The sequence below is a fragment of the Cyprinus carpio genome, chromosome A14 (genome assembly GCF_018340385.1).
Source record: "Cyprinus carpio isolate SPL01 chromosome A14, ASM1834038v1, whole genome shotgun sequence".
Lineage (NCBI taxonomy): Eukaryota > Metazoa > Chordata > Actinopteri > Cypriniformes > Cyprinidae > Cyprinus > Cyprinus carpio.
Window position 1 is genome coordinate 17,381,518 of NC_056585.1, and position 22,290 is coordinate 17,403,807.

General features: G+C 34.8%; 3 protein-coding genes and 1 pseudogene across 4 annotated transcripts; 3 read left to right on the top strand and 1 right to left on the bottom strand.

The window, feature by feature from the left end:
* The first annotated feature begins 2,405 nt into the window (after positions 1 to 2,405).
* LOC122147447 (H/ACA ribonucleoprotein complex subunit 1-like) lies at positions 2,406 to 6,454 on the top strand. 2 transcript variants are annotated; one of them, XM_042770083.1, is made up of 7 exons: positions 2,406 to 2,523; positions 2,914 to 3,065; positions 3,169 to 3,323; positions 3,955 to 4,014; positions 5,209 to 5,320; positions 5,458 to 5,628; positions 5,966 to 6,454. In XM_042770083.1, the coding sequence occupies exons 2-7, from the start codon at positions 2,924 to 2,926 to the stop codon at positions 5,974 to 5,976; spliced, it is 651 nt and encodes a 216-aa protein (XP_042626017.1). In that variant the 5' UTR covers positions 2,406 to 2,523; positions 2,914 to 2,923; the 3' UTR covers positions 5,977 to 6,454. The 2 variants fall into 2 exon arrangements, with proteins under 2 accessions (XP_042626017.1, XP_042626018.1); XM_042770084.1 differs by lacking the exon at positions 2,406 to 2,523 and adding an exon at positions 2,639 to 2,657.
* A 685-nt stretch (positions 6,455 to 7,139) lies between these two features.
* LOC122147522 lies at positions 7,140 to 11,934 on the top strand (annotated as a pseudogene).
* A 470-nt stretch (positions 11,935 to 12,404) lies between these two features.
* eif4ea (eukaryotic translation initiation factor 4ea) lies at positions 12,405 to 16,403 on the top strand. The gene is made up of 8 exons (XM_042770086.1): positions 12,405 to 12,514; positions 13,887 to 13,981; positions 14,148 to 14,243; positions 14,367 to 14,430; positions 14,513 to 14,626; positions 14,737 to 14,876; positions 15,397 to 15,526; positions 15,624 to 16,403. The coding sequence occupies exons 1-7, from the start codon at positions 12,497 to 12,499 to the stop codon at positions 15,509 to 15,511; spliced, it is 642 nt and encodes a 213-aa protein (XP_042626020.1). The 5' UTR covers positions 12,405 to 12,496; the 3' UTR covers positions 15,512 to 15,526; positions 15,624 to 16,403.
* Positions 16,404 to 16,555: 152 nt separating this feature from the next.
* Positions 16,556 to 22,290, bottom strand: LOC109098519 (alpha-1A adrenergic receptor-like). Its single transcript, XM_019112113.2, has 2 exons — positions 21,115 to 22,290; positions 16,556 to 17,315 (listed from the first exon to the last, which is right to left on the bottom strand). The coding sequence occupies exons 1-2, from the start codon at positions 22,061 to 22,063 to the stop codon at positions 16,816 to 16,818; spliced, it is 1,449 nt and encodes a 482-aa protein (XP_018967658.1). The 5' UTR covers positions 22,064 to 22,290; the 3' UTR covers positions 16,556 to 16,815.

Genomic DNA, 22,290 nt, shown 5'->3' on the forward strand with positions numbered 1-22,290 from the left:
AATAATTTTTATTTATTTATTTATACAGATTTTTTTTATGACAACATTTATTTAAAATAAAAACCAATTAACGTTAAATGCTTTTGTATTTAAAATACATATAACATTACATATAAAATATTAAATATAAAATGTTATAAAATGTTTTTTTTTTTTTTTTTTTTTTTTTTGCCCATTATGAAAATGTACAAAAAGTGTGTGAGATTTCTTTTGGTATATGAATCCCAAACAAATCCAGAATAAACAACTTTTTTGGATCTAATGAGGTGCTTAGTGGTCCATGGGCTTCCCTCCGTGTGTAATTAAGCTAGAACGAAAATGTACTTACACTTAGGGGAGATACAAGGATTTGTAAAGCTATGTAAGTACAAAAAAAAAAAGAGTGGCGTAAGCGATCAATAATTAATTTACTTTTAGCAGTCAGGGGCAATTAACAGACTTCCCCCCCATTACAGTTTTAAAGGCCACATTGCCTTTTTTACCCCGTAATCTGACTGGCCATTGTGACAATCACAGATTACCCAACCACGAAATCGATACAACAAGATACAAATCATTCCACATTCGTGCAATTAAATCACATTGTTCATGTCCTAAAAGGTGCAAAGGGAATTTGTAGAGTGGCCACACATTGTGGTAATTTACAACAAGTTTTCCAAAGTAAAGAACTTGTGAGCCTTGCGAGAGTAATTTAAATTGGCAAGCATTTTTAAGACACCTTTTGAATGCCTTCCTTTTTTTTTTTTTTGGTTCTTCTAAAATGAAATATTATTCAATATTTACAAATTTCAGATTTTGTACACAGTATGAAGGTCTCATCAAGTGCATAGGTATATACGTTGAATGGCAAGGGTATTAGGAACAAAATATAGTTTTACAGTTCTGTTTTATAACTGTGTCATCCATTCAGACATTCATTTTTGCAAATACAAAACATTGGTTGTGTATATACATCTTCCTTCTCCTCTGTGAAAACCAGCACAGCTTCTGAGCATGTATGTGCTAGCCTAACATCAAATATTGACATTCAGATGCTGTAGTGCCTCTCAGTCAGCCAAGAGGAGATAAAGTCAAATTTCTAGTCACTGTTAAGTTTGACGATGTGGAGGTATAAAGGCAGGATTTATTTTCTAAAAGGTTTAAGGGAGAGTGTAAAGGTATGTGTGGTACAAGATATACAACACAAGGTTATAATAAGCTCCACATAAAGTGCGGCACTCCTCTTGATGTAGGGTGCTCTCGCTCTGGCTGTCTAGCGCTCTCTCCCTCTTCTTCGGTACACTACTCAAGTTCCCATGCTGGATGCTGACAGTTGCCTGCGGCATTCAAGAAAAACTAAAAAAAAAAAAAAAAAAATGAGGTAGAGAGATTCGGGGGAAACTGACTTCTATTTACAGATATCGCCTTCTCCTATGCAGACTCAGGAGAACCAGTAGTTCCCTGATCAGAATCCAAATGTTCTGGTCCCTCACTATCATTGCAGCCCCTCCAGAGATAGTTTAAGTGCCACCCCTCAGCTCATCATGTGTCAAGAGTGACCCCTGCTGTTTCGTCAGTGCATGCATTCATATTTCTTACATGAGTGACAGCTCATTTGAACTCGAAACTTTCTTTTTCAAAATCTCTGTGAAGTCACTTTCCTCATTTTTTTGTCAGCTTAACAGCATGTTTCTGCTTTCTCTCAAAATAGGCATTTTCAAAATGATATAATAAATGATCTGTGGGGTATTTTGAACTGAAACTTCACAGACACATTCTGGAGACACCTAAGACGCATATAACATATTGTAGAAAGGGGCATAATAGGTCACTAATGTTAATACATCAAAGTAATAATGACAATATATATATATATATATATATATATATATATATATATATATATATATATATATATATATATATATATATATATATATATATATATATATATATATATATATATATATATATATATATATATATATATATATATATATGGCAATTATAAGGGAAAATACCTTAAATGAAACACATTATTACGTGAAATTAATAAAACTAAATCCTCAACTTCATAAAACAAAATCGTTAAATGCTGAAAATATATTGTAGCGTGTTCAAAAGGGTAACGTTGTTAAATTAATGTGTTAATGTTGCACTTTATTCTGTTGTTCAATTTTATGTGGAAGACAACATCCTTAAACACCCTCTGAACTGCAAAACGCTTCGTTATTGTCTCGAGAACGCTACAATATATTTAAAAAGGGATATTAGCTTGAAAGGATTTATTTTAATGTATGTTCTCTGCTTATTTTAAAATATTCTCTCTACGGCGATTTGTACTGTATCTCGCCTAATCTTTAATCTTCTGCTTTTATTTGGCTTGCATGCCCATATATATGCCTCTTCCGCCCAAACGATATTGACTTCCGTGTTTACGACAGTCTGTGAGCTGGTGTTCATTTACGGCAGGCATTGCAGGCACGTGTGTTTCCAGAGTCAACAGCGTGCTCATTGATAGTCGTCTAGCCAATCATTTTAAAGGTAACTTTGTACTTTTCTCTTGTCAGTTCAAGTTTTACAGTAGCATGTTTTTGTTAAGAATACTTTCTGGTAATATTTGTCTGTATTTTTTGCACTCGGAAGTATTAGACATGCTAAAAGTCTAACCTAGTAACGTAAGTTCACCATGCTCGATAGTAACGTTACTCTACTATCGTGACTGTTATTTCTATCCTGAATATTTATGCTTATGATTTTATGATAAGCAGTGTTTTAAATACAATCCTAAAACTATTTCCGTTAAACCTGGAGATGCAGTCTTTTCTATAAGGGTTTGTTTGGGTCACGATGATCAGATTTCGTTTTGATTTCTCGTCGTTTAACATTTACGTTATCCTATTTAGACAGAGATCGGTTTTATGTATTTTACAGGATCTCTGTCATGTCATTCCGCGGGGGTGGTGGTCGAGGAGGCGGTCGTGGCGGTGGTTTTAACAGAGGTGGTGGTCGTGGAGGCGGATTTGGAGGGGGTCGAGGTGGGTTTCACAGAAATCAAGACTTCGGCCCACCGGAATATGTTGTCGGTAAGGTACATTTGTTCTCTTTCACGCTTCTCTTCCTGTTTACATTAGCTTGCAGTTGCTGCATGTCAGGTAATAACTGGGATTCATGCTCCTCGTGTCTCAGCTTTGGGAGAGTTCATGCACCCCTGTGAGGATGATATTGTCTGTAAATGTGTGACGGAGGACAACAAGGTGCCCTACTTCAACGCTCCTGTATATCTGGAAAACAAAGAGCAAATTGGAAAAGTGGACGAGATCTTTGGGCAGCTTCGTGAATTTGTATCCTTACATGTTATTGCGTGGGATCTTGACAGTGCTGTCAGATGTTACAAAGGCTTCAAAACTTCATACTGACGTCAGGTGAAGGATTCTTGTATAATTAACCCTGTAATTTCAAAGGGCTCAAAAAATAATAAGTTCAAAACTTTGCTAAAAACCTGTTGTATACAACCTAATAGATGCCATTTGAATATAGATCATATTTTTTTATTAATATTTCTACTAATATTTTATACAATTACTATTTTTAGCAAGTTAAAGGCCTATTAGTATAATTCTAAAAATGTCTTCTTTCAGGTTGTTTTGCACACATTTTGTTGTAAAATCTTTAACAATTTTTATAAATGCAAAACTGTATACATCTTACTGTCATGTTATTAATATTTCAAAATGTATGCAAATGTTTTGTTGTTTATGTATTTTTGTGTATTTTTAGTATTTTTTTTTATTATGTATATGTGATTTTTATTTTTTTTTGTATTTTTTGTATGTATGTATGTATGTATGTGTGTGTGTATTTAGATTAATAGTAATAATAAAAATAAAACGTTTATTTTTAACCATTAATATTTTACCATTATTTCATATGAGTTAATGAGATAAAATTTCAATTTCTTAACAAATTCCTCAGTATTTTTCAGTCAAACTTTCTGAAAATATGAAGGCATCCTCCTTCAAGAAGTTACAGAAGGTAAGTTCAGTCTTTTTGGTTTCCTAGATGTGTAGTGATGTTTTGAACCTTATTCCCATGGTCATTTGTTTTCAGCAGTAGGTGGGTATTTGAAACATACCATCTGTTACCTTTAATTTTTTTTTTTTTTTTTTTACATTTTGTAAATTTGTATGAATGTATAATGGGAAGTGAATATTCTTTGTAGTCTCTGTTAATATTATAAAAACTGCATGTATGGTAATTATGTATAGGGTGCACATAAATGGTACCACCAAAATAAAAATTGCGATGTGTAAATAAGTTCAGACCACTCAGAATGCACAATTACAATTTTAGATCAACAAATTGTAATACTGTATAAGATTTCTATTTGAACTAAGAGCATAAATCTAGGCTATCCACTGTTGTTTTTAAAGCACAAAGCAAAACGGTGTCACTTACGCGCTTCACTCAGCAGCGTATATATATAAAATTGCCAGCAATAAGCTAAAATAAAAGCTTGCTCATTTTAAGTTTGATATAAATTCATAATAAAAAATTTAAATATTAGCATTTTATTTTTATATTTGCTATAAAATAATTGTATTGTTATTTAATACTCCCTTTTTATTTTAAAATATAATAGTATTATCACACTTTATTACTTTATTTATATAAAAAAGTGCAATAATATTATTATCACTATTATTATTTTTTTATATAGTTATGTTTAATGGGTCACACTATGTGCAGTATGGGACCAAACCAAATCTCCTGGTGCTTTATGAGAACCAGGCTGAAAAACTTATGTGCACCCCTGTGTGTGTGTGTATATGTGTGTGTGTGTGTGTGTATATATATATATATATATATATATATATATATATATATATATATATATATATATATATATTTTATAAATTTTTGTTTTGAAGAATTTTTGAAATGATGAATTTTAAAAAGTATGTCTTTTCAAAAGTAAGTCCTTTTTAAAAGAACACCCCACCACTTATCAGTGTTATTTTCAATATTAGACAATGATCAGTGGGTGTTCTTGTAAAATTATCCATAACTTAGAAGCAGATATTGCTTCAGAATATCAAAGGGATTCTTAGAAGCAATTTTAGCTGCTTCCTTTGGCTTTTCTGCCTCTTATCAGTTCCCTAGGACGTGACTTACAGTATTATGCAGATAACTTTAATTAGCTTTTCTCTTTCTCTCCTCTTGCATCAGTTCTTCATTGATCCTATGAAGCTGTTGCCCCTCCAGAGATTCCTCCCGAGGCCTCCAGGTGAAAAGGGGCCTCCCCGCGGAGGTAGAGGAGGAGGAAGAGGTGGGAGAGGAGGTAAGATCACACAAGAAAACAGTATATATGTTGATAGATTCAGTTTTATCATCATCTCTGGTAATAACATCTACATAACTGTAACTTTGTGGTTTACTTTTGAAGATATAACCCTAAAGTGAATGATGTATTTGCAGGTGGCTTTCGTGGAGGTCGAGGTGGCAATGGTGGTGGTCGTGGAGGATTTGGTGGTCGTGGAGGATTTGGTGGTCGTGGAGGATTTGGTGGACGTGGAGGATTTGGTGGAGGTGGAGGTGGTGGAGGATTCCGAGGAGGCAGAGGTGGAGGCGGTGGACGTGGATTCAGAGGTAATTAGCTATATTGATAATCAGAAAATAAGGATGAAATTGAATGAAAGTACTGAATTCAGTTTAATGGAGGAATTTATCCAAGAATTTAAATTCCATCATGTCACCTTTATGCCGTTACAAATCCACAAATATAATTATATATTTTGAATATTCATTAATGTTCAAAAGTTGGGGTCTGTAAGATTTTTTTAAATGTTTTTTTAAAGAAGTCTGTTATGATCACCAAGGCTGCATTTACATTGAATCATCTACATTGAATAGCAGTGTATTACATGTGAATATTGTATCTGATATGCATTTTGCAATCAATTATAACATCTTCATTGTTTTGCAGGTGGAAGATGATGAAGGTCTCACAGTATGGGATGTGTCCTTTCTTCTGCTGGGGAGACTTCCAGTGAGAAGCCCGAATCAGCATTTGGACTGTTAATTGATGCCTCTCTTGTACAGCTTAACTTTTTATTTCGTTTTGTACCATATGTGTATTTTTATGCAGTAGAATTTTTTTTATTTGGTTTACTAATAGGACTGATGTTTTAAGTTACCACATCCCTGTGTACAAAGAGGGAAGGTGTCTCCATAACCTTGGTTTGCATCCACTGACGGTTGGACCAGAAAAGACTTGAACAACATCAAGGTTATGTAGTGTGACAAAACAGTAAAGCCAGCTCCACAGATACTGATAATAATAATGTAAAAAAATAAATAATTCATTGTTGGATTATAATGGATTATTTGCATTTACATAATTGCAATTTGTTTCATTTGAACTCCAGATGCCACCGTGGATTTACAAAATAAAATCAATGGTATATTTACTGTAGTTTTGACTTTGTCAACTTGTTTTACTAATTCTACTGTGATTTACCAAAAGGTTTTTTTTTTTTTTTTCTTCTTCTTCTTCTTTTTTCTTTTCACAAATTCCAAAAGAATCTCTTATTGCTGAAGTGTAGATACTGGGTTGTTACAGCCTCTTTGAATGGGAGAGATTCCTGATTCTGCAAAGCTGTCAGAAACTGTTTATAAAAAGCAATGTGTACTGTTTTTAACAGCTGGACAAAGTGTTTAGTCAATTTTTTTCCAGATCAATGCTGTCACTGAATTCAGTTTAAAATAACAATAAACATTTTTAAAGATGCCGATAAATAGAATAGGATTCCCAAATCTTATCTTATCTAAAATTACATTTCCAGCCATAACCAGTGTTGGGGGAAATGCATCACAAGTAACGTGAGTTACGTATTCAGATTACTTTTTCAAGTAACTAGTAAAGTAACACATTACTTTTTAATTTACAATAAAATATCTGAGTTACTTTTTCAAATAAGTAACACCAGTTACTTTTTTCTCATTTATTGATCGAAAGCTCCTCTGTCCCCATGTTGAGAGAAATCCACTGTTCTCCAATGCATTGATTGATACTCCACAACCAGCGACCCAGGTTTTTTTCACGCAACTTTGCAAAAAAAGAAGCCCAAAGTTGCGTATAATACACGGGCTTGGCAACTATGGAGAGGAAGGGAAGGAGGGGTGTGGCAAACTGAAGAACTCTTTCTTCAACCAATGAGAGACCAAGATGTAGCTACGCTTGACCAAAATTCATTGTTTTTCTCAGCGCAAGCAGCATTTTTGCATTTTATTGGTCTGTTGCTAAATGATTTATCTTTTGAATTGTAAACATTGAATCAAAGAGCAGCTTTCCCTGCTATTAGAAATAGGGTGTCAAAGCATTTCTGATGCCTGTTCATTGTAAATATGTAATAAGGTATGGCCAGTGTTGGGAAAATGCATCACAATATTGCGTTACTTCCAAAAAAAGTAACAAATTACGTTACTTGGTTACTTTTTATCAAAAGTAATGCATTACGTTACTTTTGTGTTACTTTTTTTAAAATCTGGGCTGGGCTTGTTTGTTTGCTTATAATATAAAAAGTTCTATTTTTGGAAAAGCCCTTTCACACCAAAAGCCTCAGGCTGAAGGAAATGTAAATTCACGTTTGCACAGTAGAACAAAGAAGAAGAAAGTGCAACACTCTTTAGCAATAAAAAAGAAGAAATGTTAGTTTATCTTGTGCAATTTTTGCTTATTAGTTTAGTTGAATTGGATCATCAAAGGTCAGCAGCAAATTGGTTAATAAAATGGGATTAAACAAATAAAAGATTTATGTATTATTTAACATATTTATTGCAGCTTTGAGTCATCATATTCTGAGTAGCTTTTAACGATTTTTTTATTAATTTTGAAGAAAACTACGTTTTTTTTTTTTTTTTTTTGAGTGAGATGATCTGCACACCTGTCATGCAAAAGAAGTGCTGCTACATATTTGAAACCATTTTTGATTGAACGTCTAGACGCTCAAGGTTTTTCACAAATAGTGCAAAATTACGAACATTAAAAGCAACCAAATGCATACTGTAAATACTTTACGTAGTTCAAAGGGTGAGGGCAAATTTCACTGCCAACTTACTTTCCCAGTTGTGTCCATGCTTTTCTTCCACTACGAGAGTTCAATCAAAAATGGTTTCTAATATGTAGCAGCACTTCTTGTGCATGACAGGTGTGCAGATCTAGGTATACAAAGATCCATTTGTGCTGCTTTGACCTGTTTTCCGTTGCCCTTGTTTTCTGTTTTCAGATATGTGACAATGCATGCTTAAAAGATCAGAAGCATGCTAGTCTGATCTCTTCATTGTTGCATTTGAGATTTCAGTATTGATTTATTAAAACATATAAATAGAGATTCACCATATATTGGGCCGATTTTGCTATACTGTACATGAACTGTATTAAAAATTACATGTTTTTGTGTGTCTAATTGCATCTCGAGCTGCACTGAATCTGCATAGCATCATCCAGAGCAGTGACTTGCTTATATAAGGAGTTATATATAAGGAGTTACCAAAACAATTCTTCTAAGAGGGTTTATGAACTGAAATCTTCTGAATTCATCCTCAGGTGATCAAATGCAAAGCAGCAGTGGCCTGGGAGGCTGGTAAGCCTCTTTCCATTGAAGAGCTGGAAGTAGCTCCACCTAAAGCCCATGAAGTTCGAGTGAAGGTAAACGTTTAATCTGAACATATTGTACCTTTTGACAAAAGCTATAGGTTCTTTGATGTGTATAATTTGTAGATAACACAGAGTACTTTGGTGCTCCATAAAACCTTAGTTTTTAACATTTTAAACTGACATATCAGAGGATTTTGAGATGTTTTCATAACTGATAGAGTTAAGATTTCACTTTCTAATTGCACCGGCTCTACTAAAGCTGTAACAACCCAGCTTGCAGCTGCACCCTGTCAAAGCACCATGTTCTGTGACAGATTTACACCGGGCATGTGTTCAGTTTTGACCCTGCAGTCTTGGTTTGAGCATGATTATGCATAAGAGTGTTTGTGTTCTATATTTAAAATAATTAAGCAATCAAGTCATTTATAAATGCATAGCTGTTCAAAATCTGTAACTGAGAAGTCTCCGTAATTGTATGTTTTAGGTTCATGCTACAGGTGTGTGTCACACTGACGCCTACATGCTGAGTGGGAGTGACCCTGAGGGCTTGTTTCCTGTCATCCTGGGTCATGAGGGGGCAGGCACTGTTGAGAGTCTTGGTGAAGGGGTCACCAAATTCAAACAAAGCATGTCAAAATGGACTATTTACCCTCACGTGAATGACATTTAATGTGCAAAATGTGAGCATTTTTTAGTGTTATGCAGAAATCTTGAAGCTCTTTCAGTTTTTCTGAAGGTGATACTGTTATTCCACTGTATGTACCCCAATGTGAAGAGTGCAAGTTTTGTAAAAATCCTAAAACCAACCTGTGTCAGAAAATCAGGTAATTAAAAATACTACTACTAATAATAATTTCATTTTAATTTTTCCTTTGTGAAAATACACTACTGTTAAAAAGTTGGGGTCAGTAAAATTAGATTTTTTTAGGAAGAAATAATACATTTATTATGACATTAAATGGCAAAAATCACAAAAAATCAGAAGACTTAACAAAAAAAATCAACTATTTAAGTTAGCTTAAATGTAACGATTTAAGCTATTTTAAGTAATGTTGCTTTTTTGAACTTTCAATTCATCAAAGTGTTCCTATGGCTCAGTGGTAGAGCATTGTGTTAGCAGTGCAAAGGTTGTGGGTTTGATTGAAAGTTGTGTTGTTAGTTCAAAGGTTGTTGGTCTGAATGCATTGTAAGTTGCTTTGGATAAAAGTGTCTGCTAAATGCATAAATGTAAATGCAAAGAATCCTGAAAAAAAAAAAAAGTTTTCAACTTTTTTTTTTTTTTTTTTTTTTTTTTTAGCACCAAATCAGTGCATTAAAAGGAATTCTGAAGTATTAATGTGACACTGAAGACTGGAGTAATGACTGGTGAAAATTCAGCTCTGCCATCACTGGAATAAATAACGTTTTAAAATATATTAAAATAGATTAAATAAATCAAAAATTGTATTTATATTTCAAAACATTAGTTTTTACTGTATTTTTGATTAAATAAATGCAGCCTTGGTGAGCATAAGAGACCAACCCCAAACTTTTGAAGGGTAGCGTATGTCTTTTTATTGTTAATGCTAACTGAAATAGTTTGGTTTGTTGATACTTAGTTGTAATGTGATATTTTATGTTTTTTATTTATTTTTTATAGGGTGACCCAAGGTCAGGGTCTAATGCCTGATTAGACCTCCAGGTTCAGCTGTAAAGGAAAGCAGCTTTTCCACTTCATGGGTACAAGCACCTTTTCTGAAAATGCCCCCCTGGACAAAGTGTGTCTGCTGGGCTGTGGCAGCTCCATATCCATCAATACTGCTAAAGTCTGCTTTGTTTAATTAATGAGTATTTCTTTATATTCGAATAATTCCTGCTGACTCAAAATGGGACATGGACTTCACCCTGGCAGGTTGAGGCTGACTCTTTATGTGCTGTGTTTGGTTTGGGAGCAGTGGGGCTTGCAGTCATAATGGGTTGCAAGTCAGCCGGCGCCACCAGGATCATTGGCATTGACATCAACCCAGACAAGTTTGAAATTGCCAAGAAATTTGGAGCCACTGAGTTTGTGAACCCCAAGGATCACAGCAAGCCCATTCAGGTAGTGCTGGTGGAGCTGACAGATGGAGGAGTCAACTACTTCTTTGAATGCATTGGCAATGTTGGCATTATGGTGAGCTGCGGAAATATCCGCCGTTTGGTTAGGGTTGAACAAAAGCTGGCTAATGCAGCCACCCAGCTGTGTACTGCTTAGTAAGAATTGTCGTTGTTCCACCGAATATTTGCTTCCATGGTAACTCAAAATTAGAGCCAAAATAATTATCACTATTTGAACTAATGTGAAGTGCATAATTGCCCTATTTTCTTATACAGCTTAGGTTCAGGATGACCATTATTGTTGTCATGTTTGAATTCAGAGAGCTGCTCTTGAGGCTTGTCACAAAGGCTGGGGAACCAGTGTCATCATTGGTGTGGCAGGAGCAGGGCAAAAAATCTCCACCCGCCCCTTCCAGCTGGTCACAGAGTGTACATGGAAAGGCACAGCTTTTGGTGGTGGGTATTATATCATTTTTATATCATTTTTATTATATGTATTTTTAATTAAAATTTATTTGTATTGTTTTTTTTTGTTCTTTTTATTTTGTTTTAATATTTCATAATATGTCTTTTTTAGTCATTTATTTATAATTTTATTATTTGTTATTACTTTATTTTATAATCTTATTATTGTGTGTTTGTGTGTGTGTGTGTGTGTGTGTGTGTGTGTTTATTATTATAGAATTGTTGGTATTATAGAATGTTACCTTTTACAAATGTGTGTGTGTGTGTGTGTTTATTATTATAGAATTGTTGGTATTATAGAATGTTACCTTTTACAAATAGCATATAAATGTGACTTTGATGGGATGCAGAGCACAAATCTGAGTATGGGTCACCCATACTTGGCTGAATGTCACGTCACTTTCACTTTGCCCCACACAGTTCCACTTTCACACTCACTTTCACTTTCACTTTCATAAGAGAATGCTTTTCAGCTAGTGAATGACTACATGGATAAGAAGCTGATGGTGGATGAGTTTGTTACTCACACGTTGCCCTCTGCCCAGATCAATGAGGCTTTGACCTGATGCATGCTGGGAAGAAGTACAGTACATACAATATAACATGGCTGTTTTTATCTGGTGTTATTTGTAATATTATATAAATGCAATATGGTGAAAAAAATAAAAGAAAAATGGATGTCTACATGCAAACTTTTGTTTGTCTTCCACAGTATCCGAACTGTCCTGGAGCTTTGAGCTTCAAGTTCAAACAAACTCAAAGTCAAACTTAAGCTCTAACTGGCTTGTTCTGCCATGAAGATTTTATTATTATTATTATTAATTTTTTTTTTAAATAGTCAAAATGTTGCAATATTAGTGGCTTGGTTTATTCTGTTGTACATTACAAATCTTGAACATTTAGAACCATATCAATTGACCAGATAAATAATTTGATTAATATCAGCATGTTCAAAACAATCCAGTTGATTACATAGTTACAATTTGAAAAATTATATTTTCTCTGATACCTTCTACTTTCAGTTATACAAAATGTAAAAATAACAAACAAACAAACAAAAAAAAGGATTATGCATTTGTTATATTTATGTGCATAAATAAAGTACTTAAATGGTTTTGCTGGGTTAGTGGAGTGTTAATGAATCAGAAACAGCTATACATGATTCGTAAGCTTTTACGGCGGGAGTCTTCTTTTCTCAGTGTCCTCTAGGGGTCGCTGTCCAGACGCGTGCTACTCATTGACTCACATGTGTTCGGTTGAGTTGGGCCAATCAAATGGTGTTTCCACACACGGAAAGACCCTTTACATTTGTAGAAGATGGCGACTGCTGAACCGGTTAGTCAAAATAAGTGCTCTTACAAACATTAGTGTGATGACACCACTGGTAGTTATTAGAGTTAAATACGTGTTTTATTTTGGTCAGGGCTTTTCTAAAAGCTAATCTGAAGTAATATGTTGTTGTGGAGTGATATCTCTCAAAGCAAACAGTCAAATGAGCTCGCGCTTGACTGTCGCACATATGCGTTTGAAGGATATTGTGCAAAAGTGTTAAATGTTTTTTATTTTTTATTTTATTTATTTATTTATTTATTTATTTTTGAAGAGGAGTGCCGAAAGCGTATTTGATGTTTTCTTTGAAAGTTGAACATGTTGTTAAACCGTATCTGTTCTTGTATAATAATCTAGAAGGATGTTTTTCTGATGTGCCACTGAAAATATGGATAATGTGATTGTTTTTAGTCTCTGTATGGACACATCGCTTAATGTAGCTCAAAATCAGTGATCTGATCTTTAGACAAGATTCAAATATACAATTATATAAGCGGAATTGTTAGATGTTTAGTTTGGTCAAATGTTAAGTTTTGTAGAGAACTTTTAGTCAGTGTGTCGAATTTTACAGAGTTAATGTTACGTGGTTGTTTGTAAGGTTATTTGCTTTTCTTTCTAAACATGCATGTTTATCACTGTAAAAAAAAATACAAATAAAAAGATACTTGATGCATCATTTCCTCAGACAGCCTTTGGAGAACTTTTATGTACATTTTTCAGAAAGTGCCGTTTTCTGAGAAACTTAAATAAGGATCCATAAGTGGTGGTGTCAATCTATTTATTTATTTATTTATTTATTTATTTATTTTTAAAATAGTTTTTATATAGTTCTGATTATATATATATATTGGAATGGGCAAAACGAATTAAAAAAAAAAGTTTTTTATTAGTAAAAGTTACAGCACCTTGAAGTAATAAATTCAGTTTGTTAATTTTATGACTTGTTCTAAGGCAATCTATAACATTTACTCTAACACAGTGGGGCCTCAGGAAACTTCCAAGATGACTTGCAATGATTTAAAATAAGACAAACAATATATTATAATACGAGGATGCCTCAGTTTTAAAGTGGATTTGTAGACTTGGAAAAATCATGTAAATTAATTCTGATAACTCCATCTGTATTTGTATAGTGTATATACATGTTTGTAGTTATGCCAAGCTACAGATATTTTGTTGAGTAGAAATTGTGAATAAAATATTTTTTAAAAATCATAAATCATTGACTAGATCATGAACAGCTGGTCCATTAAAAAGTCCATTGAATATTGTTGCAGACAGTGATATTGGAATCAAAAAGGTCAAGAACCTATTCTCTAATATATATATATATATATATATATATATACACACACATTGTTCTGTTCTTTCCCTTTAGGAAACTTCAACAAATTCAGAAGAAGAAAAAAACGATGAAAATAAGCAAGATATAGTGAGTCTTGAAGATTATATTAAACATCCTTTGCAGAACAGGTAAAGCCACCCAGGGCACACATATTTCATGTTTTGTGTGTGTGTTTTTTAATAGATTTTTTTTATAACTAATACAAATATATAGGCCTAAATATATATATAAAATTAAATATATCTATCTGGAAGAGTTATCAAGGTTTTTCATTTTTGGTTTTTCCTTTGGCAGATGGGCTCTTTGGTTCTTTAAAAATGACAAAAGCAAAACATGGCAAGCTAATCTCCGTCTCATCTCAAAGTTTGACACGGTGGAAGACTTCTGGGCGTAAGTATTAATGAGAGAATTGAAACAGCACAGACAGCATGATAGATTCACCAACCGTTGATTAAATAAACAGACTGAGTTGTAAGCAACACTGTGGCACTAACAGAGGTTTTGTCTCCCCAGGTTATACAATCACATTCAGTTATCAAGTAACTTATTGTCAGGATGTGACTACTCCCTCTTCAAGGTAAGGCACAATATAGCATTATAACATTATGCCAGTCATTTTGAAATCATCTAAAATGATCCGTGTGTTCTTTTTGGAGCAGGATGGCATTGAGCCCATGTGGGAAGATGAGAGAAACAAGCGGGGCGGCCGCTGGCTGATCACCCTGTCCAAACAGCAGCGCAGAGCCGACCTGGACCGCTTCTGGTTGGAGACGGTAAGTCCATACTCTCTCCAGTTAGTGTAACTGCATTAGCTGCAAAATTTAGAGTATGTTTGTGGATTATAAAGGCTGAGATGTCTCTCAATTCTGGTTTTGGTTTTCAGCTTTTGTGCCTTGTGGGAGAAGCATTTGATGACCACAGTGACGACGTCTGTGGTGCTGTTGTCAACATCCGAACAAAGGGAGACAAAATATCGATATGGACAACAGACTACGAGAACAAAGATGCTGTTGTACACATAGGGTAAAAATCGTTTAGTCTGCATAAACCTTGCCCCTTCAAGCTTGTATTCAACCTGTGCATAGAAGTCCCAGCCCTACGTTTTTTTTTCTTTCTGTTCCGATAATCTGTTACACTTGGATGTATATCACAATACAGAAGAAAAGATCTGCTGCTACTTGCATTTCAGTGTGGCTTTATTTTTCACTTTCTTTTCATTTGTGGTTATTAGGTAGATTCTTGCCAACTTTACACTGCAAAGGTGGCACAGAAGCACTTCTGAAGTGGCATTTAGGTGGTATTTATTTACCCAGACTATTTAATGCTGCTCAGAGGTGGAACAAATGCATTTGCACAGCAATAGCAACTGTGTATATGTTGTATATAAGTGGTTCTGAGCAGGCATAATTTAGTCTGGCTTTTATGCGGCTTTATGCCCTAGCACTGAATTTTCAGCAGGCACAGAGCAGCCTTAACACCAAACCTTATGGTACTTGTTGATTCATGTAATTGTGTACTTTTTTTTTTTTTTTTTAATTCACAGGCGTGTGTATAAGGAAAGATTAGGTGTGCCTCCGAAAGTCATCATCGGATACCAGTCACATGCGGACACAGCCACCAAAAGTGGTTCCACCACCAAGAATAAGTTTGTAGTTTAAGGAGCCTTTTAAACAGTGAGTGTTGTTTTGATAGTTCTTTTCAAATTTTCATATCATTACACTGATATTAAATATCCTGTCTTAAATTGTTCATGCTATAATTTCATTTCAGATCCTGCAACAGTCTGGATCTGTATCAAATTCAAATCTTCATCAGAAGCGACAGACAAACAAAAACAAAACTGTCCTGGGATCTGACCTTTCACACAATGCTGTGGGGGAAATTAAAGGCCTTCAGATTTGTAGATGGAAGGGTTTAATCAGAGGAATGTTGTATTTACAAAACTGTATAGTGTATGAAAACAGAGCCCTGTTCTTTTTTTTTTTAAATGTCAGTGTACTATTAACTGATCTTTTTTTCTGGTGGGGATGGGAAGTGTATTCAGTTCAATTTATGAATATTTTTTTCATATTCTGTTTGCCTTTTTATGTTGGGTTGCAGTTACTAAATCTTAAGTGTAATTTATTTATTTTTTACTTATGTACTTATGTTTCTTCTTTGGATTCAGTGGTTGAGTGATTTGGACCGTAAACTGATCATGATATTTCTAATTACACTATTAAAATAATTCTTGTATTGCAGCTTGAGAATGTCAAAGGTTGATTCTGTCAAAGACTGTTGTATAAATGTGTATTTTTGCAGTCTTGTTTTACATTCCTCATGTGAAATGTTCAAGGCAGTATTGAGAGAACTGATCTCCGGTTCTCACCTTTTCCTAAGGGGTTTGATTGAGTAGCCTGACTTCTTTGTTACAAAAAAATGATAGGACCCCTTTCTTGAACATGGGTGCTTATGAAAACGAATGTAAATAAAATGTACAGTACATTGTCTATACCCAGTAAAGAGGCTCTGAAATGCATCTGTTGATGATAAATAAATAATCTGCTCTGAGATTCTTGAGATGTGAGAACTATTTTCTTATTCCAGTAAATTAGCTTATAACCCTTCAGCTAAATTTATTAACTTACATTTGCACATAAATTCAGTCTTATGTCCTTTATGTTAATCATCTATGATGAAAAAAAGGATTTAGTTTTACAAGAACATTTTTTTAAGTTTACTGTATACATTATCTTAATGACAACTATTGGACATTAATGAAAAATTGAAGCAAATTTGCTTTAATGCTGTGTTTGTTAAAGAATGCCAAAGTATTCACACTGTGCTGTACACTAATGCCAGGCTGTATGTTAGATTTAAATAGTTTAAAAAGAAATATGATTTATTTGTATTATTCCTGACCACAGAAATATTTAAGGTGATTAAAAAAAAAGAAAAGACTTATGCCACTAGTTCCACATTCCTACTTTTTCAATTGTTCTTGAGGCCAATTTCTGATACCAGCTTGATCTGGATTGCCTAGAGAATGCGTTGGATCTTCCTCCACAGGCTCAAGATGATGATCCAAAATACTCTCAGATAACACAGAAGGTGTCCTGCTCCGGGCATGTCTGGGTCCATCCTCCTGGAAATGCGACAGGCCTTTGGTATGATAACTAGGGCTGGGGCTGGCAGAGGACAGGGTTCTCTGGCTCCCATTAAGGTAACTACCATAGTTCACAGAGTCCTTTGAGTCCTGCCGAGAGTAGAAGGAGTTGATGTGCGAGCCCTGGTAGTTGTACGCTCTCCAACCTGGCCGTCTCCTGCGGTGACATCTGCATTTCAGGATGCGGATGAAAGCTAGCTTGAACTCCCGGCTGTAGCAGGGATAGATGATGGGATTCAGGCAGCTGTTTAAGTAACCAAGCCAGAAGATGATTTTGAAGATGGTTTCAGGAGGCCGCAGGCTGACATTGAACGCGACTGCAAAGAGAGAGAGAGTATGTTGGTGAGGTTGAGTTTTATGCATTAATATTGTGACATCAGTTGTATGACTGTTATGAGTTATTCAGATTACAAACTAGATTTACATAGTACTTTTATTCAAAAATTGTGAATTTGAAAATGACACCATCTCTAGAGAAAGTCTAAGCTATGAAGTGTATTCCTGAGAAACCTTGTATGTTATATTTTCTGTGATGCTGGTGGGGCCCTGAACAAACCATAACACGTGGACTTTTCACAAACAATTCGTGATTGTTTTTGACTGTGCCCCCTGTTGGTACAACAGTTATTTTTTTAAAAAGATCTGTCATTTGCTTAAGCATCCAGCAGGTGGAGGCAACGCTTGCTGCTTGCTAATCAAATTTTCTGCTTATTGCAAATTGGTGTGAAAACTATGAAAATACAAATCTATCGAATGCCAGATGTGCGCAGCATTTACAAACAGAACTGTCAACATAAAAACAAAAGTTTAAATTAATAAATGTTTTAGATTTTATGTAAATAATTGATTTGTTTTTATTTTATTGAGGAATTGGAAATAAAAAGAGAAAAGTGTTGTATTCCTACGGGGTAACAATATGTACTAATAAAATAATCTAAGTTAATACTATAGTAAACTTTTGAAACAATTCAGATCATTTTTGTTTTCTCTTTGATGGGAACTTGGAAGAAAGGGCATGTGATGCACTAGATACTGGTGTTCTGAAATAACATTTCTAAATATTTTACAATTGTCTGAATTTCTGATAATTAATTTAAATGCAGTCACTTGACAACGTGTGTTTAGACATGTGTGACATATCTATAAGATTATTAGCAACTAAAATTATTTCCACCCTTCCAACTAGTTCTCAAAACAAACTTACATAATAATGCAAACAAAATGTAAATTGAAATTCAGTCCATTTTTTTTTATCTTTTTATTATTATTATTATTATTATTATTATTATTATTATTATTTTAATCACTTAATCTATAACCAAATCAACCTTAGTTTTTTTCAATAAGCTACATGAAAGTCATTGAGTTTAGTATCCAAGTGATTATTTAATAAGCAGAGTAAAATACATCATCATTCAGGCCTTTTGGCCAATTGATATAATGTGTGAAAGCCTGAAGCAGTTGTGAATTAATAACTTGAATATGAAATGCTTCTTCTGTTTATTATAATATTTAGCAAGATTTGTAGAAAAAGTTCCTTTATCACCCCTTTTTTTCATTAAATTTCAGTGTTAGAGCTGTGGATCTGTGCCATTAATTGCTTTAGTGTGAGATCCCTTGTGTATAAAGCAGAGGCACCTCAAAGTTGCAGCCCTAGTGCATTGACCCACTGCATTCAAAGTACCATGGGAACCGTGAGACTTGGCTGAAAAAATGAATTCATGAATGAAGGCCAAACTAGTCTATAAGTGACAAAGATCTATTAGAAGGCTTTAACATTTTAAAAGAAGTCATGAATAGACATTAAATAGCCTTTGATTAATGTTAAAACACCAAAGCAGCTCATTCACTTAAATAGTAAACAGTCTCATTATTCTGATTACTGCTCTTATCAAATAACTTTTCTAGAATGTAACTGTTCTGGAACAATAGGATTCTAAGAGGAAGCAAACAAGTTTGAGATATACTGTCCACAACCTCGCATCCTGTTTTTCCAAGTTGTGTGCAGTCAAGTGGCTCACTGGGTTTTCTTTCATTGTCTAGTATGACAGGTTTAGAAAAATATCAACGATTTATGGATTTATGTATGGATGCTAATGCCACGTGATATTATATATATATATATATATATATATATATATATATATATATGGAATTATATTTTTTTTTAAATAATAATAATAATAAAAAAATAATAATCAATTGCAAGACGTGCAAGAGACAATCAAATTTGAATTGTGAAATAAAAAGTCACAATTGTCTTTTTTTTTTTTTTATTCTGTTGCGGAAATGGGCTTCCATATTAAAGAAAGCTAGTGGGGAGTGATTTGAAAGGCATGAAACTAGCACAGGAAATCGCTTGCCTCGGACAATGATGAATTATGCAGTTTCGTGTTTATTACGCCTTCCTGAACAATTCCGGAACTCATTAAATAAATAAACATGAATTATTGATTTGAGTTGAAATAATTAAAAAATTTCAAAGTTTTAAAGCGTTTCCATGTAAACACAAACGGAGATTGTCTGAACAAACGTGTTAACTCGAAACATCATATCACAATATATTCATGTATATATGACCTCTGTAGCTACGATAATTCAGTGATGTAAGGACTCAGTAAACTCACTACTGTTTTCCACTTAAGTTTTTGTTTTATAAAATTCAAAGAAAGCCACAGTTGCCTAAATAAGAAGCAGGCCAGCTGAACTTCCAAGCACCATGCCCTGCTGAGATAACCCTGTCTGGGACAGGAATGACTACTATGCTAATTCATTAATAATAACCTGCCTTTGAGTCTGAATGGCAGCGGTCCAGGGCCTCGTTCTCATACTCCCTGCTGTGATAGCCAAACGGCGGATGCGGCAGACCCCACACTGGGAGCCCCATGAGAGGGAGGAGGAAATAAAGTGCAAAAAGATTTATTCTGTCTTAACCCCCTACTCCACGGTCTTCCCACTGACCACAAATGTCCAGCTGCAGAAGGCTTATGGGATAAATCACTTATATTTCATGTAAGTGTGCAAGCTGCACAATTTAGCTGAATAAAATAACAGAATGCATACTTCCACTGTAATTTAAGTACATTTTCCTGATTATTATTATTATTATGATTATTATTATTATTAATGTACTATTTTTGAATACTACTACTACTACTATTATTATTATTATTATTATTATTATTATTATTAATTTTATATTATGTTGGGATGGGAAAGTCCTAATGGTTCTGTATTTTGTGTTTCTTGTGGATAGTATAGCAACTTTGTAATAAATTATTATAAGTTTCTATTTATCTTTACTCTCATGACATTGAATCAGCAGAGCAATTATAATGATTCATTATTTGTTGAGCATTAAATTTGACTAAATAAACTCCTTGTGAGGATTGTTTCATCTTAATTGCTGTTTGCTATCCTTTCATAGTTCCTAAGTAATGACATGAGAACAAATGTTGACAGGGATATGCAATATATAAGGCAACAGGATATATAAGGGCAAACGAAATGAAGGGCAGGATGTCATTAAGAATTTAGAATTTTAAGAATGTCAGTATCTGAACTAAAAATTATTATTATCACTGAAATAATACAATGATAGTCTAAGTTGGTTAGATGCTCTGCAAGCCTGGTCTAGCTGATCTGTTGGCCAGTTTTAAAGGCGTTTTGGCCATTTTCCTACTAGTGAGACTGGCATAATGATTTGTGTGTGTGTGTGTGTGTGTGTGTGTGTGTGCGTGGCTGGGTGTGTTCTCTTAAAATATTTGTGTATGTAGGCTTAAAAAAAATCATATTGTTTTAATTATTGTTTTCCTGCTTTCTTGTTTCCATTGTTTTTCAGAAAGAAAGAAAGAAAGAAAGTTTTTTTTTTTTTTTTTTTTGCTGGTCTTGTCTGTCATCTGCCAGTTGGTTTTTAGATGATCAGGCTAAGAGACAAGCTTAAAACAGCCAAGACCATTGTAATGTAATTTGTACATTTATTTTAACGTTTTCTTTAAAAGTCCCATAATATGCTATTTGATTGCAGATCTCTTTGTGACAATGTACCTCATATAGTGTGAAAACATGAAAGGGTCAGGGGGATAAATTGTGCAACTGTGTTTAAGAAAGACCTACCAATTGGTAAAGTGAGGAAGAATGGCAACCAGCACAATGTAAACATGCCAACCACAACCCCTAAGGTCTTAGCTGCTTTCTTTTCCCTGGAAAACTTCAGAAGTTTGACCGTCAGAGAATTCCTCCCCTGATGCGCGCGACCTTTGCCTGCTGCGCCGGCGTCCTCGTGCACCTGCGAACCCCTGTGAATCCTCAGCGTTATTTCACCTGAATTCATGGTTTCCGTCTTTACACCAGCTTCCAAATTCTTTGTTGTCCGTTTAGCCACTACATAAACACGACAGTACATAACTAGAATGACAATTAAGGGAATATAGAAGGAGCCGAGCGATGAGAAGAGCGCATAAAAGGGTTCCTCGGTTATTACGCACACGGTGTGGTCCGGTGACGGAGGCTCCTTCCATCCTAGCAGGGGTCCGATGGAGATGACCAAAGACAGGACCCAAACCCCCAGCATGGCCAGCAAAGCTCTGCGTCCCGTCACGATGCTGGGGTATTGCAACGGATGGCTCACTCCGATATAACGGTCAATGGAGATTACGCACAGACTCATGATGGATGCGGTGCAACATAACACATCAACCGCTGCCCAAACATCACAGAAAATCCTCCCGAACACCCAGTAATCCAATATTTCCAATGTGGCTGATACGGGTAACACAGTTGTGCTGAGGAGCAAGTCGGCAATAGCGAGATTAACGATGAAATAATTAGTTGGAGATCGCAGGTGCCTATTGCACATCACTGACAAAATCACCAAGATGTTTCCAGCCACCGCGAAGATGATGAAAGTCCCCAAAGCCAAGCCGAGCGGAACGGCACGGGACAGGTGGAGTGGCTCGAGTTCTGTGCCATTTAACTTGGAAGAGTTGGGAAACTTCGGTGACCCTTCGTACACATCCAAATAACCGCTTCTCCAAGACTGTGTGACTTCATTTTGTTGGCTCATTTTGGCGAAAACTGTTCTCCATTGCTGACACGTTGGTTGGCTGCTTAAATCAGGTTGCTATTAAATGTCTATAACGTTGCACGAGTTACTGATAAGCAATGTTGTCATTCTGATGCACTCATGTAATGTGAAAACAAGAGTCTCTGCCTCAGGGTTAAGGCATTAATACCGCCCATCCCTGCTTCAGTAGATGTTGATTTTTTTTCTTTTCTTTCTTTTTTAAACAG